We start from the raw sequence: 19,643 nt of genomic DNA, 5'->3' as shown, positions 1-19,643 counted from the left end.
GTCGTTTTTCACATTTAAAGATTACTAGTTAATGGAAATAATACTTTACGTGTGGGCCTGACCACTCCAAGGGCCCAAGGATCAAATCCAAGTGCGACAGCTCGCCTTACGGTGGGAAGCGCGTCCCACCCACCCCTCAGTCAGTCCCTCCACACCTTACAGGTACCGTCGCAGGTACAGGACGCAAACTCCGATTGGCGGCGGACACAAGGAGCACGCCCCCCCACCAGGCGCCTTCGGAGCATGCGCAGAAAGTAACACGCTCGCGCGGCGCGCCCCGCGCATGCCCGGTACGCAGCCGCAGTGCCTTGGGCGCTCGCTCGCGCGGGGTGGCGGAGCGCTGGTTGCGCCGCCAGTGGCCGGCATGAAGGCTTGGGGACTTGCTGCTGCCTCCTCGTCGCTCCAGCGCCATGGAATGCCTGCGGAGCCTGCCCCGGCTCCTGCCCCGCGCGGTGGGGCTGCCCCGGCGCACTCTATGTGCTCTGGCCTTGGGCCTGACCCCCGCGGCTCGGCCTGTGGGCCGCGCAGCCGGACTCCTCGGAGGGAGCCGGGCCGCGCTGCTGTGCGCGCCCCGCCGGCCCCGCGTGGCAGGTACTGCCGCTCCCCCCCCCCCCCCCCCCCCCGCCGCTCCCCTTCCCGCAGCCCTGGGACGCCGGGGTGGCGGTGACCTCAGGTCCCTGACTCGAGCGCCAGTCGGGCGAGACTGTGCCCCGTGCCTGCCAGCGTGCGACCGGCCCGGCCCGTGCTGCACGTCTCCCCGCCTCAGTGCTCTCGTGAGAAGGGTTTTTAACAAGAGTTTCACCCTTGTTCTTCACGGTAGTACTGAGGTCACGACTGGGTTCATCTGCCTGAAATATTCTTATGAGTCTTCCTGTCTCTTCCCTGACTTCTGTCTCTTCCTTATGGACACGTTATGCATTTGTCCGGGTGCTCAGGTAAGGGGTGGGAACGCACCTAGAAGGGAGGCCCAAGACGTTGAGACTTCGTGGTAAGAGTTGCTCCTGGCAAAGATCTGACTGTTTTCCAAGGAGTGTGTAACCGAACAGCCAGAGGCGTCAGCAGGGGCGGGAGGGAGGGAATCTGAGTTGTTATTTATGTTTTACCAAATGATAAAGCATGATGATCTGTTAACATTTTCACAGATATGAGAATGTGAGTGCTAATATTGCTCAGAAAAAACAGTCATTAAAACGGATGTCTTCTGAAAAATACTGCCCTGTCCTGAAATAAATGTTCCCAGTTGTGCTCTCAGAAGCCTCCCAAAGTAACTGCTGGTCACCACCTCCTTCCCTGCACTCATTGGAGAGTTTCTGAATTGGGTTACATCCCATATTCCCTCCTTTAATAATGCTTGGGAACCCAGTTTCAGCCCATCTTATGTTTCAGGACAAACGTTGAGATCAGAATCTCCATCCTGGTAAAGCTTTATCTAACTTCTGCCTGGATAGCAAATGCTGGTTTATAGCTCTGACTTTTACGTTCATTTGGCTGACCCTTGTAACATAGTATTTTGTAAAAGGGAAACAACAAACCTCAGATGCTAACACATTACATGGTCATTAAATGTATGTAATGAGAAAGAATAAGATCAGAAATGAGACTATCTACACCTTCTGTGGAGTCACTGTGATTACTTTGGAAGCATAAAATAGTTGGTAATTTTTGTACAATTTCTGCCCATCTCTCTTATGTTTAGTATTTTAAAGTGTCCTTTGTCAGTCATTAAATTCACTTGGTTATACTTCACAACTCACTTGAACTCAGTCTAATCACATGTTTGAAGTAGATATATTTTCAAATAAAGATTTGTCTTCATTCCAGTTCACTGGGTTATTTCATAAGTATTCACCATAAAGTGATCTGTGAAAAAGAAGTTAATACACAGAAGTAAAATCTGTAGGTTTTATAATTCATAGGTCAGTCAGATAATCCTGATATTGGAATGCTAAAAGTCAGACATTCCTTGGATCTATAGCTTCTGAAATATATCTACCAAGATAATTTGTAAAAGAGCCTTTTTAAATTATGGAAAATTTTAATCTCAGGATACTGTTGTACATTTGTTCATCCAAGTCTGAGATAACAGTAATAATTAGAAAGGGAAAAGGGGGGTTAGAATCCGAAAATTATTCTGATGTCTCACCTAAGCCATTGCTTTTAAAAATCATCCCCTGCCAAACCTAACATAATCACCTACAAATATTAAAATTAACAAATAAAAGTCTTGTTTCTTTTTCCTGTAGGAAAAAGTTTCGAAAAATAGTAAAATAGTCTGAAGACTGCCGTATACTATGAGAGCTGTATCTTAGCTATATGTGTAAACCAATTGTATGATCACAGAGAATTCTCTCATTCATTCTTCAGGTGAGGTGCACCGGTTTAGAACTTCTGATGTCTCTCAAGCCACCTTAGCCAGTGTATCCCCTGTATTTACTGTGGTGAGTATGTCTGGTACATTTGATAATGTACAGAACATACTTCTCGTGCTTATTAACTGGGTTAGACTGGTCTGCCAAGATAATAGTTTTTGTTTTATGATGAGTCATGATACTTATAAGTCGTGTTGTCTTTGTCTTTTGCTTAGCCAGTGACTTGAGTGTCAACTCGATTTGGTTAGTAGCACTCTTGAAACTTTGCTAATGACTGTGGAGCTCTTCTTTTAATACTAAAACAAGTCGTCCAAGTCACAGTTTCAGATCTTCCTACTTGAATACTCAACATTTCCCCATGAATCTAATTAGAAGTCCTTGAAGGCTACTAGCCATAGAGGGGCTTGAACCTGTGCCATGCAATGTAATATATGCAGAAACATGGAGCCAGCCCGGTGGCGCAGCAGGTAAGTGTTCACGTTCCGCTTCGGCGGCGCAGGTGTGGACATGGCACCTGTTGTCAAGCCATGCTGTGGTACACGTCCCACATATAAAGTAGAGGGAGATGGGCACAGATCTTAGCTCAGGGCCAGTCTTCCTCAGCAAAAAGAGGAGGATTGGTGGCAGATGTTAGCTCAAGGCTAATCTTCCTTAAAAAAAAAAAAAAAATATATATATATATATATATATATACACACACACATATGCATAAGCAGTTTGAAGTCTGCATGGTGTAGTGTTTGAGTGTATGCTTTGAAGCGTCATGATCTCTCCAACTTACTCTGAAATGGTTTAGGAGAAAAAAATGAATGAATAAAATAACAAGAATTAATAATGAATTAACGAGAATAATGTATATCACACAGACATTTAGAGAGAGAGAAATAAGGCCGTTGGGGCAAAATGTTAACAAAGGGTGACTAGGTGAAAGTTACCTAGGAATTGGGTATAACATTCTTGCAACATTTTTTAGGCTTTTAGTTTTTTCAAAGAAAAAGTTTTAAAAAATAAGTGTGCTTGCTCTCAGCCAGAGTTCCTGTATTCAGATCTCAGCTCTGCCTCTTACTATTAACTGGGTGGACCTGCACAAGTGATAACAACATCTTTGTGCCTTAGTTTTCTCATTTGTAAACTGGAGATAGTAGTACCTACCTTGTAGAATTGTTGTCAGGTTTAGATTAACTCATATATCTAAAACCTTTAAAATAGCATTCCGTATAAGCCATTATCATTATTATTTAGGCTTATTAATACAAGAACTTTTTTTTAATAAACTGCACTGAACAAGATAATCCCCAGAATTGCATGTGAAAGTTATCACAGTTATTCATTGTTCTGGAAGAGTTGGCCAGTTGAGTTAAACGAGAATACAAAATCAGGTGTTAAATATTGAAAGAAGGTTCTTTGCGGGTTAAATCATTGTCTACCAAGAACACTTAAGAAAATCGATTGATACTGTTTGAAATAATGAGAGTTTATAAAATGAGCTAGTCAGCTCACTTTATATGTAATGTGTTCCATTACAAAGTAAACATTTTTTTAAAATCATAGTTTTTATGATCTTATTTTTTAAATGAGAAAAAATCCCATTAAAAATGATACAGATAAATTTTGAGATACAGAAATATTCAGCATATATTGTTAAGTTGAAAGTGAAGGAGAGACTGCAAAGAAGTGTGTGTAACCTGAATATATTTAATAGGAAAAAGTCTGAAAGGACATTCAGTAAAAGATTAGCATGATTTTCAGATCTTCTGCAGCAGATATATGTATTTATGAAATAAATTTAAGGAGGAAAGCTAGTCTGTATTACACCAAAAACAAAGCTTCCTTTGATGTAAATTTTTCTTTAACAGATATTTAATGGTATTCATTAAATACTGATCTTTGCTCATGAGAAGGAAGCTAAAATATGTATTATGGGGTTTTATTGTGTTATTGTTAACACAGCATGCACGTGTTTCCATAGTAGTAACCCAGGACTTGTACCTGCAACTGTATCTTAGAGTGTGTCTTTCTGAAAATGCATCTTTAATACTAATTAGTACAGCCTGGCACATAATGATTCATTAATATTTTTTTTTTTTGAGGAAGATTAGCCCTGAGCTTGCTACTGCCAATCCTCCTCTTTTTGCTGAGGAAGACTGGCCCTGAGCTAACATCCATGCCCATCTTCCTCTACTTTATACGTGGGACGGCTACTACAGCATGGCTTTTGCCAAGCGGTGCCGTGTCCGCAGCCGGGATCTGAACCGGCGAACCTCAGGCTGCTGAAGCGGAACATGCACACTTAACCGCTGCCCCACCAGGCCGGCCCCTGGTGCATTAAATATTATTTGACCTTTCCAAACTTGACTGTGGACAAATATTATAGAAAAATGTTCCCTCTGCTTTACAGGAAATAAGTACATTTTCTGCATCATGTCCTTTCTTCAAACTATCAGAAGAGGGCTTTTCTGTAAATCTTAATTGATTGTCCCGCACCGACCGGAGAGACTTCATAGCTTCCAGTAGATACTTAGATTCACAAGTTAAGCCACACTTGGTCCGAGTCTTTTCAGAAGGATAAAGGATAGGAAATGCAAAAGGGCAGCATCAGGTGTTTCCTCTTCAAAAGAAGTCCTTGGAGCCATCCAGGGGCTTCTCTGGGACTCTGTGTGACAGCTCAGGCACAAAGAGACAGTAGTCTCAGAGGTGGGTGTAAGAGCCACTATCGCTTAGAATCCCTGCACCTTCTAGTGCCAGTGTCTCTTGTAACCATCTCACAGGCACATCCAAGGCTCCCACAAGGAACATGGCCAATTACAAGAGCCACCACACTCGGACAGGCAGACTCGGACAGGCAGACCCTGGCTTCCCACCAGCTGTCTGTAATTGGTTCACTCTTCCCAATCCAGTGCAGTCTGCCATAAGCAATATTGCCTAAGTAGCAGCTCTGATACTCCTTTATCGCATTTCCAGGGGAACCAAGATAGAAAGTTAATCCGGTGTCTGATTTGTCCTAGCAAAGGAAAAAGGGGTTTTTATAACCCTTAATTCATAACTGAATTTCACTGAAAAAAAAACAGTTGTGGTTTATATCTGCATGTCAGTATTTGGGAGATGTTATCATAAAACCCTATGTATAATGCCATAAATAGGATACTCATTTGGGAGAAAATAATATTTTGTTGTTATTATCTCTCCAGACAAAATTTGACAAAGAGGGAAATGTTTCTTCTTTTGGTGAGTATCTTTAATTTTCTTCTAAATCACTTTTCCTTTTTAATTAGTGAATGAGTGGTCTGATGGATATCAGGAAGTTGTAGTGTTTTGAGTAGAATATTCTTTGCATATATGGATGTGTTGAAGGAGATCTTTCTTCAGCATTTTTCCTTCAATCCTAATTGGAACTGGCAATGCCTGGACTGTGCACATTCTCCCAGAATTGATTTTTTCTGTCAGGAGCAACTTTCACTCTAACAGGATGTTAAAGGAATATTTTGGAGAACAGAGGCTGGTGTATAGCTGGAGGAGAAAGACACTGTTTTCCCTTTTGTTTCTCTTCTTTACTCTCCCTTTCACAGCACGATCCTTATATTCATCTCCTCCTGTACCATGTTTAAGGCAGAATCATGTATTACCACTGACATTGCAGTGGCAGTGGGTGACAGAAGACAGCAGGGATGGGGCGCTGGATGGCAGTCTGATGGAGTTCTGCTGATGATTGCTCTTATGGACAGTTACTTTTTAAAGTGAAACTAAGCATTCCTTTACTGTCTGACCTCAGGTGCAGGTTTCAGATCTCCTGTGCACTTCCAACCCCCTTGTCCTTGCTGTTCCTGCTAGTGCTGAAATCCCAGTGGAGTATTTTGAGTGCTTTTTGCTCACTATCTCCTTCAAAATATTGTTCTGTCAGAGCTCTGTCACAGGTGTGGTTTGATGCTACAAGTTCAGATATTGCTATAACCAGTATCATTTCTTGAGTTTCCTCTTTTGCTATGCTTTCTCTTAGGTGATAAATTTAGTTTTCAAGTGGGAGAATCTAGTATGAGAACTGACTTAATTTTCTCATTTTGTATGAGCCCAAGAACAAAGAAAATTGAACTTATCTGTTCAGAGATTTAAAATACTGAAGATGATAAAGTAGTGAGAAAAAATAGAAAATGTAGTTCTATACAATTCATATTTTAAAAAGATGACCTGTCTGTAGAGCTAGAAATTGATACCCTAAGTTCTAATGATGCATAGCTGTGGTTTTTATATTGGTCCCAAGAGGCTTCTGCATATAGAGAAATCTTATGAAGTATGGATAAGAGGGAAAAAAAAAAAAGTTTGACCAGATTTAGCCTGAGTATGTTTTTGAGGTAAAAATGGGTATTAAAGACTCATTTTAGCTTTTGTTTCTGGTAGTAGTAGAAAATTATCTTGATGTTGGTGGGATATAAAAATTTAAACTCGTCAATTTCTTGGTTGAGCCCACTCTTTTTTGAAAATATTTCTTTTATAGAAAGGAAGAAAACTGACTTATATCAAGAATTAGGTCTTCAAGCTAGAGATTTGAGGTTCCAGCATTTAATGAGCATCACAACCAGAAACAATAGGATTATCATGCGAATGGAGGTAAAGGATTTTATTTTATCTACATTTCTACTGCAGTCTTCTAAAAGTTACTTCCTAGTTATCTTGATCAATATCTAGGTTAAAAGTAATTTTATAATTAAAAAAGCTGTGTGAAACATAAGGTATTTTATAACAACATTTTTATGAATAGAACTCATTTTACATGGATTATATACATATGTTCAGCAGGCATAGCACTGCTCTATTTTACGTTGGAAAACTTCTGACTGCAGTCTCATTCTCACTGCTGGAATTTAGTCTCTCATTTCTGAAACGATAAGAGAAAGAATTTTGATTTATAGTAGACATTTTCAGTTGTATGCAGTTATGTATAGTTATAGTATAACTTCAGCTACCAAGAACATATTCTGGTTTTCTGAATAGCCCAGGAATGTTCTTTAAAGTTTATAATCTTCAAATTTTTTTTAATTTTTTTTTTTTTGCTTTTTCTCCCCAAATCCCCCAAGTACCTAGTTGTATATTTAGTTGCGGGTCCTTCTAGTTGTGGCATGTGGGACGCCGCCTCAACATGGCCTGATGAGCGGTGCCATGTCCGCGCCCAGGATCTGAACCAGCAAAACCCTGGGCCACCGAAGCGGAGCACGTGAACTTAACCACTTGGCTACAGGGCTGGCCCCTAAATTTTTATTTTTATGTAAAGCTTTCTAAAATATATTGTGTCTTCCCCTGCCTACTCAGCACACCGAATATAATATGACTTTCGTTAGTGATTCGGAATTAATATGGGCATAAGTTATTTTGGTGGGCTAAAGTTTATCTTTATAATTCCAAATTAGCTCAATATGTTTTGGTGATATTTGAAAAAGGAAACTTTCCCATTTTATTCAAACTAATTATGATTAAACTAAATCTTTTCTAAAAGTCTACCCGATACATAACTTTTAAGAAGACTATCTTGTTTCCTTTATTCCATATTTTTCTCACGATTATGCTAGAACTCTTAATAAATATGTAATTTGTTTAATTCCAGTTCTGTTGAGAGTAAATTAGAGATATTAAGACTTACATATATTTTAGGCTTCCTTTCTTTTAAAAAAAGAAAATATGTTTTGGGTTTTTTTGAAAAACCAAATAAACAGTGAATTGACTTAGGCTTAATCCAAAATTAATAGAATATTAAATCCTATTTTATGAATGTTTTTTTCCTACAGGTCTACAACTTGCATATACATAAATGCATGTATACGTGTATGTATATGTGTACAAACGTGTATATATATTTTTTTACAGTATTTGAAAGCTGTGATTACTCCAGAGTGTCTTCTGATATTAGATTATCGTAATTTAAATTTAGAGCAATGGCTATTCCGGGAACTTCCTTCGCAGTTGGCTGGAGAGGGTCAACTTGTCACATACCCTTTACCGTTTGAGTTTAGAGCTATAGAAGCACTCCTGCAGTATCGGGTAAGCCTGTTTTTATTTAGCTTCTTGAATTTGTTCTGGTGTTAAATTGCTATTGAGTAGGAAGGCAAGTCAGTATTGTTTCAATGGCACTTTCCCTGACCCAAACAAAACATCTCTAAGGGTCCTGTATAGGGAAATTACTTAATTCTTAAAGTTTATGACCCAATTAGATCTACTATCTCTCGACAAACAGTATTAATATCTCTTTGAGAGTCATGTTATGACATTCAAAGAAGCACATTTCAAGTTGGCTGTCTTTTGTACAATTTTAATAATTGTATTCAGCGGTGATAATTCAAAATACTTAAAATCCTAAATATGCTATAAATGAACATATCAAAAGAGTTTTAAATGTATTCCATTTTATTCCCTAAATTAAATTGTGTATATTGTAAAACTGCTTACATCTGATAAATTTTATAGCACAAATCATTCATCAAATCATCCTAATACTTTCCAAATCATTCTCTGATTTGTTTGTGCAATCCTTTGTTTGAGGCAGCTGCATGATGCCTCTGTTTGAGGCCTAGTTTGACATAGGAACCATGTGCAGTTCTTCTAATGACTTCTCTTTAAATTGATAGTCATTGGGTGTCTGGAGATCCTGTCAGGCCCTGAATAAGGATGGTCACTGCTTTCCTGGCCCTCACAAATCTTTCATTATCTTTTCTTCCTCCTATTAGTCAGGATAGTATTGTTCAGGAACTGGCTGCATGTAAGAGTTGGTGCTAGGGGCATGCTACCCAGAGTGGGAGAAAGAGAGGAGGGTAAAGGGGCCATGAGGTGGGTGGGCATTGGGTGAACCTGGTGCCCTTCTCTTATCTGCCTTGCTGTACTAAGGGAGTAGGAGATGGCTATATCCCAGCTCTAGTTAATTGAGCAACAGCATCAGCTGGTACCAACCAATGAGATGGTGACTAGTTGGAGCCCAGTTACGAAGCAGGGAAAAAGCAGGAGAGGGGAAGAAAAGAAGGTGTAGTCGTTGGTCAGTGACAGGCTCCATAGGCTGAGTAAGCTCTTAGGAGCTCATGCTGAGCTAAACAGTATATGCTGGAATTTATGTGATTAATGAATTTTATAGCTTAATTCAGTTACTGTTATGCTGTTTACCAACTGGTATGGAAGGATTTCAATATTTCAACAACTAGTATAGCTATATCAGTGCTTAACCTGCTGAATATCAACTCTCTGTGTTAACCTGAAGAAGAAGTATGCTTTTGACTTTACACTGATTTGTTTTATTTTTTAAAGTCCAAGTTATGTTTTGGTTTTCAAAAGAGCTTTATTCATAGGAATTTTAAACTATACTCTGTTTACAAAGTACATAAGTATTGTTTACCACATGTAAAGTTTGTGTTTTAACCACAGAATGGCAGGTTTTGTTTTAATTAATCAATCCCCCGTTCCTTTCATAAGTGCCTGTAGGAGAAGCCTCTTATGAGAGTGAATTCCTTATCAGCCTAGTGTGAGCCTGTAGTGTGTGAATCATCTGGAATAGGCATTCCAGCAGTGACCATGTTCTGAAATGTTCCCAGCTTTCCTAGCCATTATAGATTTCTGTATTTAATCAGAGGATTCACTGACCCTGAGTGTTCTAAAAAGATTGTTTTAATTCTTATGAAAGGTCATGTTGTTATCTAGATCAACACCCTTCAGGGGAAACTTAGCATTTTGCAGCCACTGATCCTTGAGACCTTGGAAGCTTTAGTGGATCCCAAACATTCTTCTGTAGACAGAAGCAAACTGCACATCTTACTACAAAATGGCAAAAGGTAAATATGGGGGATTTACCAAGTTGGGACTTACACGCAAATATCTTAAACTTTTCTTTCAGTAGTCTTTGAAGTGTTGAACATGAATTCAGACACAAGATTAGTGTGATTATTACCTGTTGTAAAAAATACCAACTAGTCTTGCTAGTGGTAATGACATTTTTCACTTAATGACTTACTCTCAGTGCCTTCATTGCCATGTTTAGTTTTATTTCCTGTTAAAATTCTGTGTTTTGTAACTTTTTTTAAACTAGCAAAGTAGCCTAGGTGGGAAATTAAGCTAAAAGGGGCACTCAGACAAATGTTTACTGAAAAACTATTTTGCCTAAAATGCCATATCAGGCTCTTTTCCGTGTGTGATCTCCTCTCGTCTTTTCAGCAGTTGATACTGTCCTCATTTTGAAGAGGAGAAAGCTAAGGTTTAAGTAACTTGTCTAAATTCACACAGCTGATAAATGGCAAATCTAAATTCACATCTAATTCTCTGTCCCCCCATATTCCTTTTTGTTGTTGTTTATTATAATGCATTCCAGAATTTAAGAGTAATATTTTAATTAATTTTATCATAAATTGAATAAACATTCTCTCAGGGTTTGTACCCCCTAAAATCTCTTCAAGAGTTAGTGGTTAAAATTTCTGAATCATTAGTTCTTTGTCCAGAAATGTTGGAATGTTTTTATCAATTAAAAGTAAATAGTCCTTATATTATCACTGCCATATTTATTAAGAGTAAAAATAAATTACCCAACCAAAAACCTTAAATTTGCAATGATTGTATGTTTCTGAGATAAATAATATATGCAGAAATTTATATCATTGATTATTTTTACTGGTTAATGTAGTTTTGATTTGGGAATTGATTCTTAATCTGCATGATAAATACCAAAAAATTTTTTGTACAAATTGGTGTTTTCCGTGAATGTATAAGTGGTTCTACTTGATAGGAAAAAGGCACTCTTCTTCAAGTGAAATGTTGTTTAAGTTTATGTTATTGATCATTTCTATACAACTACTCTTACAGTCTATCAGAATTAGAAACAGATATTAAAATTTTTAAAGAGTCGATTTTGGAGATCTTGGATGAAGAAGAGTTGCTAGAAGAGCTCTGTCTAACCAAGTGGAGTGACCCACAAGTCTTGTAAGTGTGTAGTCATGCTTTGTTATGTATTCTCTTAGGATCAGTCTTCTGCCTTGTCTTCTTCAGGATGAGTTTTCATAGAGAACATAACATTTTTCTGAGATACAGAATATTGGCACTTTGGTCCCAGTTGTTTCACTTTACCCCTGCTATGTTGCATCTAATTCAATTTAACAAGGATATATTGAAATCCTGCTGTGTACACAGCACTGTGCTGGGCTGTGGTCATATAAAGATAAACACACCACTACCTTTATCTTTGGGGGACTGACCCCTGACATGGCTAACACCTCTACCCAACTAACTTAGAGTGGAAGTGGTGAGAAGTTCACATGGGGAGGGAAGGGGTGGAGAAGGGGGATGAGTAAGACATTGGCACAGACTCTGTAAGTTTGGTCTAACATAAAAATGCTCATCTTAGAAACCTTTTATCTTAGAAACCTTTTATCTTATGAATTTAGAAATCATGTACTCTTCTTGAACCACACTCAAGTTAAATGTTTATTTTTTAAATACCCAAAATATTTCATTTTTGTTCTTTGTAGACCTGCATTAGAAATTAATACACCTTTGTAATGTGTCTAGTTTCCACAGTCTGTACAGATTTTTAAGCATTTGGGGAAATTTGTTATCTATATTCTAATCAAACATTAGTGTAAAAAAGCTATATAACATTTGGCATTGTAGCAGATAAGTACAGTAACAGAAAAGTGAACACACTCGTAACTCTTGTTTGCTTATTACGCCAGGCCATCTCTAATATGCTTTATGATAGAACTATTTTTTATGGAGTACTTCATTCTCACTTCTCCTGGTTAGGGGGGGAAGGGGTGGGTATATGGAAAAGGGAACAAAATAGCTATGTATTAACATTCAAACACATTTTTTTTGTATATGAAAATGACATTACATATTTACCTTAGAAAGGAAATGCTTTTTACGCTCATTTTTAGGTCTGGTTTTGTTTTATCTCATAGTCACTTGTATTGGATTTGCACTAATTGATCAGCATTCACACATCTGGACTTTCGTGTAACTGGTGCATTAGAGTCCCTTGGATTGGGGCCATGGAATATAGTGAAGCTGACTAGGCTGTATAGGAATAGAACTTGTGCCCTCAACTTAACCTGTGTAGTGTTTGGGATCAGTTGACAAAGTCACTCAGATGGCCTCAATCATAATAATAGAAAAGGCAAAGGCTAGTTTTTTCCCATTGGTAGCCAAATATGATATACTAATTCAGGAAGTTTTTTGTTGTTACGTCTATGATGCACATATTGGGGACATGTTAATTATGTTAACTTTTTAAATTGAAGTGAAAAGAGCAGTACTGGAATTGACCACGCAGAAGAGATGGAGTTGCTGTTGGAAAACTACCACCGATTAGCTGAGGATCTTTCCAATGCAGCTCACGAACTCAGGTTACTGATTGATGATTCACAAAGCATTATATTCATCAATCTGGACAGGTAAGAAAGCATTATATAAAACGATCAGTAAGTGCTTTCTTTATAAAATAATAATTATAAAGTAATAAAGCTTTTAAGGAACTGTCATTTTAGAAGGAATTATACCATCATTATAATCTATAACTACTACATGAAAGTGTGTCTTCTTTTTTTTTAAGTGTGGACTTAATCCATGTGGCCTTTAATAGATGATTTAGTGCATTTTCTGTATATAGTTAGTGGGCGTTTCTGGTCTAAATAAGTGTTCTCCTCTCCAGCCACCGTAATGTGATGATGAGGTTGAACCTACAGTTGACCATGGGAACCTTCTCTCTTTCGCTGTTTGGATTAATGGGAGTTGCTTTTGGAATGAATTTGGAATCTTCCCTCGAAGAGGTGAGAATACTGTGTTATGTCAATAATCTAGGGGTTATTTTTTTAATGTTTTGAAGGTCAGTTTTTCTAATGGATTTTAAAGAGAAAGTCTTAACACGTATATTCCCCCAGTGAAATAAAATATGTACTCTACCTCATTTAAAATTCAGCCAGTATTGTTAGACCCTGTTATAACATAGCTATAAAGATAGCCGGGGTTACCTTATGTTTCTCAAAACATGTAACTACACGTGGGAAAGGTTTGAAGAAACAGTGTTATACTGTGAGGCTGTGTTAATGAAGGATTTTATTTTTTTAATTCTTGTATGTCAGGCAGTATTCCTGGCAGTTGGCAGGCTTCATTTGGGCCAGTCATCACAGCTCTGAAGATGGATGTATTATCCCTACTTTTTAGATGAGAAAGCTGAGGCTCAGATATCCTAAGTAACTTGCCCCAAGGGCACAGAGCTAGAAAATAACAGAGTTAGGATTTGAACCCAAAGATTAGCACCTTCCACTTTGTTCTACTGCCTTTCCATGTTGATATAACACTGAACCCCCAGAGTTTCATTTCATCATAGCCTTGTGTTTTAGAAAGTGTCTTACTGTAAGATTTCTGGAAATGAGTGTGAATATGCATTTGGCACATTCTCACACTGGATTCTGTGTCCTAATTCATCTAACAGGTCTATTCTCTGTATCTAGGCTGTTGCCCTAGTCCTACCCACATCATCTTTCAGGACCACTATGCACTTTTAAAAAGTGGTCTTTAAAAGAAGCAAATCTGGTAGTCATTCTTCTACATAAAACTTTTGAGTGGCTTTTGATGGCCCTTAAGATAAAATTCTCAACTCCTTGATCTTTTCCTGGTCTACTGCACCTGCGTCTCCATCTTGTCTCAGCTACCTTGCCTTCATTGTCGGTTTCTCAGTTGTTTCATCAGTATTGTCATTCACACCAGCTCCACACCTCTCTCCTCAGCTCCCACCATTTTTTTGCCTAGTTTACTTCTACTTATCTCTCTGTTCTCAACTTCTATGTCACTTCCAAAGAGACTCTTCACTGATTGCACCCCAAACCCAGCCAAGTAAAATTACTCTCCTCGTTATATGTGCCCAAACAATCCCACACTTCCCATTTGCCATCTTCCTTAAATTTGCAGTTGTTCAAAGTCTGCACAAAATCATGAGCTCCCTGAGGTAAAGTCAACGTTAGTCATTTTTAATGTTCCTTATAATAAGATGTTAAAGAAAAATAAATGCAGTGCATTTGTTCATTCGTCTCACAAATAAATTTTTGTGTCTATTTTATACTAAATTCTCTCAGCCCTGGAGTTATGATAGTGAGTCCTTGCCCTTGTGGAAGTTACATTATAGTAGAGGAGAGAGTAAACAGATAAATAGGACGTTAGGTAATCAGAGCCATAAAGAAAAATAAAGCCAGGTAAAGGGATAGAGAACGTCAGGAAATGGTGAGACAAGGAACATTTTAGAGAGAGAGTAGTCAAGGAAAGTCTTTCTGAGGAAGTGACACTTGAGCAGGAACCTGAATGAAAAGAGCAAGTGGGAAGAGCTGAGGGGAAAGTGTTCTAAGCAGAGGGAACCACAGGTGTAAAGACTGAGGCAGGAATGAGCTGAGCATGTGTAAAGAACAGCGCAAAGGCCAGAGTGGTCAGAAGTGGGTGAGTCAGGTGGAGAGGGGGAGGGAATGAGGTCAAAGGACAGACAATGTTGAGATCATGTTGATTTTGCAGAGCCTGGTAAGGATTTATTCTATGTGCGATAAGAATCTGTTGGAGGCTTTCGAGCCCAAATCTAGTCTATAAGAAAGTTTAGAAGTTACCAAAATGTCTTCTGCAGCATAGACTGACCCTTGACATTCTCAAAAGATAACTTGAAAGACCTTTGCAAATTCCCCAATTTATGACTACAGAACTTTTTGTACGAGTTGCTTTCTCCCAAATCACTTTTGTTAAGAATCATGTTTATGTACATTTACTCACTTTACAAGCTAACTCCATTTTATACTAAACTGTTTTCTCTCACTTAATGTCTGTTTTCAAAAAAAAGGGATTTTTAGAAATTCCTTTCTGATAGTTCTAGCATTTCAGTCCTAGCTATGGAGCAACCCAGTTGTAATGAGATATGAGTGGAAGGCTGTGAAAAGAGCTTGCTCAGTAGCTGGGTAATTGGCTCCCAGAGAACACGATTCAGATCAGTGCCTCATCAGTTACAAATTATGCATCTTTTGGTTTCCTGAAGAATAGTTGAAACATGTTCATTAAATTGAGGATTCAAAGGTCTCTGCTCCTCTATAGTTAGGGTTAATAGTTACAATGGTGAATCTAGGATAGGAACAACTTTTATATTTTTACTTTTTATTTTAAGATGAATAATCAAAGAATTCCCATATAGCCTTCACCCATATTCTTCAAACACCTGACATTTTATCACATTTGTGCTATCATTCTATCTATCTATATATATATATGTATATATATACTTTTTTTCTGAATCATTTGAGAGTAAGCAACAAATGTGATGCCCCTTTACCACTAAATATTTCTTTATGTATCTTCTAATCTTGTATAACCCCAGTACAGTTGTCAAAATCAGGACATGAACATCGAAACAATACTATTTTCCAGTCTATAGACTCTACTCAGATGTCACCACTTGTCTCAGTAGTGCTCTTCATCTCAGAGAAAAGCTGGGTCACATGTTGCCTATGGGCATCTTTCTCCTGAGTCTCCTCTAATCTAGAGCACTCCTCTCATCCTTGTCTTTCATGGCCTTGACATTCACAAAGAACACAGGTCAGTTATTTGACCCTTGACGCTCTTTCTTTATTAGATTCTGGTTATGCATTTGTTAGTGTGTTCTTTACATTGAATCCCATCAGGAGACACATGATGTCGATTTGTCCCATTACTGTTGATAGTAATGTTGATCATTTGGTTAAGGTGTTATCTGCCAACTTTCTTTCCTTTAAAGTTACTCTTTTCTCTTTGGAATTAAGTGTGTTATAGGGAGATATGTTGAGAGTATGTGAAAATACTGTTATTCATTAATTTTCACCCTCTAGTTTAGCATCCACTAATTAATCAAAAATTGATTCATGCCTGAATCATATATTACTCTGATGGTTACCAAATGGTGATTTTTCTAATTTCATCACTCCTTCTACATTTATTAGTTGTAAAGTAGAGCATTCTGTTCTCTCCCAATTATTTATTCATTTATATCAGTATGGACTCATGGGGTCTTATTTTTGGCAATGAGCTATAATCTCTTACTGTCATTATTTGTTTATTTTTATTATTTTATTTATTTTTTCCTGAGGAAGATTCTCCCTAACCTAACATTTGTTGCCAGTCTTCCTGTATTTTGTATGTGGGTCACTGCCACAGTATGGCCACTGATGAGTGGTATAGGTCCATGCCCAGGAACCGAACCTTGGCTGCCGAAGCGGAGCACACCGAACTTAACCACTAGGCCACAGGGCCGGCCCCTGTCATTATTTATTTTGATGCTCAAGTTATCCTGTTCATGCTGGCTCCTGAGTGCTTTTGACATGTCCTCATCAGTTTTTAGTGCTTTTTCAGCCTCTGACACATCAAGATGTTTCTTGGCCTCTTATTTCTAAGTGATGTGGATAGACTAAATGGTAGAGAAGATAAAAACCACCAAGAGTTTGAAAACTAGGTACTTAAAAACTCAATACTGCAGGGCACGCCCGAAGCCGAGGGAGCATTGTCTCCAGCTCTCAGACCGACTTGTCCCTTCCCTTACTCTCCTAGAGGTCTCACAGTGTGCTGTGTGTGTATTTTAATGACATGGAATTTTGAGCTTGTTTGCCTCTGACTTACTTACCTTTCAAGTTTTTCACATTTTGGCATTCGCAGACTTTGATTTATAGGGGATTACAGAACCAGTCTACAGCAAAGAAAAACAATAACCTGTGTATGCTAAATCTTATTTAAACAGAATTTTTACTTAATAAATTAGGGCCTTCTTTTTGGATAACTGAAAATATGTTTACCATCCAAAAACAGTTAATTCTTGTTAGCACTTGTCTTCCTAATATATTATGTCTAACATCAAACTTCATGTTAAAAGGAGGCAGATTTCTGCTTAATATATGACATGCATTTCCATCAGCGATAGCTGATCCTTGTCTAACAGGCTGCCTTGAGGGAAAATGAGCTCTCGATCACTGGTGCTAACCAAGCCATGGTTGATAACCAACTAGTGGCATAGCTGTCGATGGTATTCCTTCCCTGTGGGAGAGGAAATATCAATTCTGTACATAAAGGCATGAGCTAAAAACACTGCAAAAATATTACAGTTTTGAAAATGACAGTGAAGAAAAATGTTTACTGTAAATCAGAGGTTCCTAAACTTCCTTGGTTCATGATGCTTTTAGTGTCTTAGTAATTTTTTCACAGCATCCCTAAACCAAAAGTTTCTTTTATTATGTTACAGTTTTTTCATGTTGTGTTACCTAACAGCTAACTTTATGAAGTAGTTAGGTCAAGACAACCTAAGAACAGTACTTCTCATGGTATTCCACAGATGTCACTGTGTTTCCCTTGAAAATTTAAAATATTCTGGGGGGCTGTGATGCATAGGGCACCTTGGCTCACAGTTTGGAACTGTGGCTGTAAGCAAAAAGTTTAAGTGGTGTGTCCTATGTGATTATAACTATTAATTTGGCACGTAAACAAAGATTGGAAAGACACACACAGTTTGGCTTACAGATGATTAAAAATATTTAAACCCTTTTAAATCATGTTTCCGTTTTGACTTATTTTCTGATTCTTAGTCTCTGAGTGCTATCAAGGCATTTGTTCTTAGCTCCTTTCTGTAGGAAGGAGCTGTACAAAGGCTTCTTTTAGACTTTGGGGCAATAATAATTGAGGAAATTTCATCTGTAAGGAACCTAGCCTTTCGTGATTGAAATTAACTGTGTTCTTCTTTAGGACCATAGAGTATTTTGGCTGATTACAGGAATCATGTTCATGGGAAGTGGCCTGATCTGGAGGCGTTTGCTGTCATTCCTTGGACGACAACTTGAGGCTCCTTTGCCCCCCATGGTATGAGGGGTCTGGTTCACAGCAGTGTAGTAGGGTGGTCACAGTCTTCGGTTCTGATGTCAGACAACCTGGGCACAAGTTGTCACAGGCTTTGTGACGCTGTCATTATTTAATTTTTCACAGCCTCCCTCAGTTTTCCCCATCTGTCAGTTAAGTCATTACCACCTGCTTCATAGTGTTAATGGGAGAATTAAATAAGATAATGTGCATCAGGCACTTAGCACAGTGCCTGGCACAATAAAGAGCTTAGAAATAATTTATTTTGTGTGGAACACTGTGGCGAGCATTATACATTGAGAGATATTAGTAATTCTGGCGCAGGCTTTGTCATAACCAAAATTGAAATGTAGAAAATGTAGTGTTCTCATTAAGATAGGAAGTTTACCTCCTTTTTCTTCTCTTTCCACTCATAGTCTACACACTGGAATAAGTACTTCAGACACTGACACATGGCTGGCAGTCCTTCCCTCATTGATAGTTACATAATATATCATTTTATTAGTGGCTTTTTTTTTAAGAAAGACACAAACTAAAATTAATTTTCCTGCTTTACTTAGGTGGCCTCTTTACCTAAAAAGACCCTTCAGGCAGATAGGAGGATGGAAGTGAAACACAGCTTCAGGCCCGATGGACTTGCATCAAGCAGGAACCTCCTCGCAAACCGTTAGGAACAACCCCATGGAAACTGAATTGTTTTTTATGGTAGTCACAGGAAACTTGTGATACTCTTTTATTACTTTAAGAGTCAGTCTTGAAAAAAATCACTGATATGTAAATTATAATGTCTGGTGGTAAAAAATACTATGGCAGTCACAATACTGGAACTTAATTGCATTTTCAGAATTCTGAGTAAAGAAGCAAGGTGCTTGCTTTGTAAAAAGCCAAAACTCTATTTCCTACAAACTGAAAAAGCTATTTTTATAGACATAATGTGAGGCATAGAGTGATTAACTTAACGAAAGAATGGATTGTTGTATAGATTTTATTTAATTTGTATGTATCAAGAAAAGTGCGATTTCATGCCGAAGGAAGCCTGGAAACTTGACAAATCCACAGTTACATGATCAGGTAGCCGTAGTTTTTAGTCAGTACAGGGAATCATGTTCTTTTGAATTCCCTCACTTTCGGGTGACTGAAAAGCTAGCAAAATATATATTAACTTTAAAACGAACTCGGGAAGTTTGTGCTTTAAATCACTCCTTGATATAACCTTATTTTCTTGTATTTGCCCCCTTTTTATATAAAGTGAATAAAAAGGAAATGATAATTTAACATCAGCTTTATATGGATTCCAAGTAATCAAGATTTCACTTTCTCAGCCCCTGAAACTATTTTTCTTCGCTTGGCTATGATTAAAGGCTTTGGAAGTAGTGCTGAAAGGAAGTGTTTCCGTTCTACTACTGTTCTATAGCTGCTTTG

At 38.2% G+C, this 19,643-nt stretch overlaps 1 protein-coding gene across 1 annotated transcript; it reads left to right on the top strand.

Annotated features, from left to right (window-relative positions):
• The first annotated feature begins 305 nt into the window (after positions 1-305).
• On the top strand, positions 306-19,049 carry MRS2 (magnesium transporter MRS2). The gene is made up of 11 exons (XM_046639535.1): positions 306-591; positions 2,365-2,438; positions 5,558-5,594; positions 6,859-6,971; positions 8,223-8,396; positions 10,038-10,168; positions 11,190-11,306; positions 12,623-12,775; positions 13,033-13,150; positions 18,111-18,224; positions 18,782-19,049. The coding sequence occupies exons 1-11, from the start codon at positions 411-413 to the stop codon at positions 18,890-18,892; spliced, it is 1,323 nt and encodes a 440-aa protein (XP_046495491.1). The 5' UTR covers positions 306-410; the 3' UTR covers positions 18,893-19,049.
• Positions 19,050-19,643: the final 594 nt, after the last annotated feature.

This window comes from Equus quagga, chromosome 15 (genome assembly GCF_021613505.1).
Source record: "Equus quagga isolate Etosha38 chromosome 15, UCLA_HA_Equagga_1.0, whole genome shotgun sequence".
Taxonomy (NCBI): domain Eukaryota; kingdom Metazoa; phylum Chordata; class Mammalia; order Perissodactyla; family Equidae; genus Equus; species Equus quagga.
Note: the sequence above shows the minus strand (reverse complement) of the source record. Positions and strands in the feature narration are given on the sequence as shown.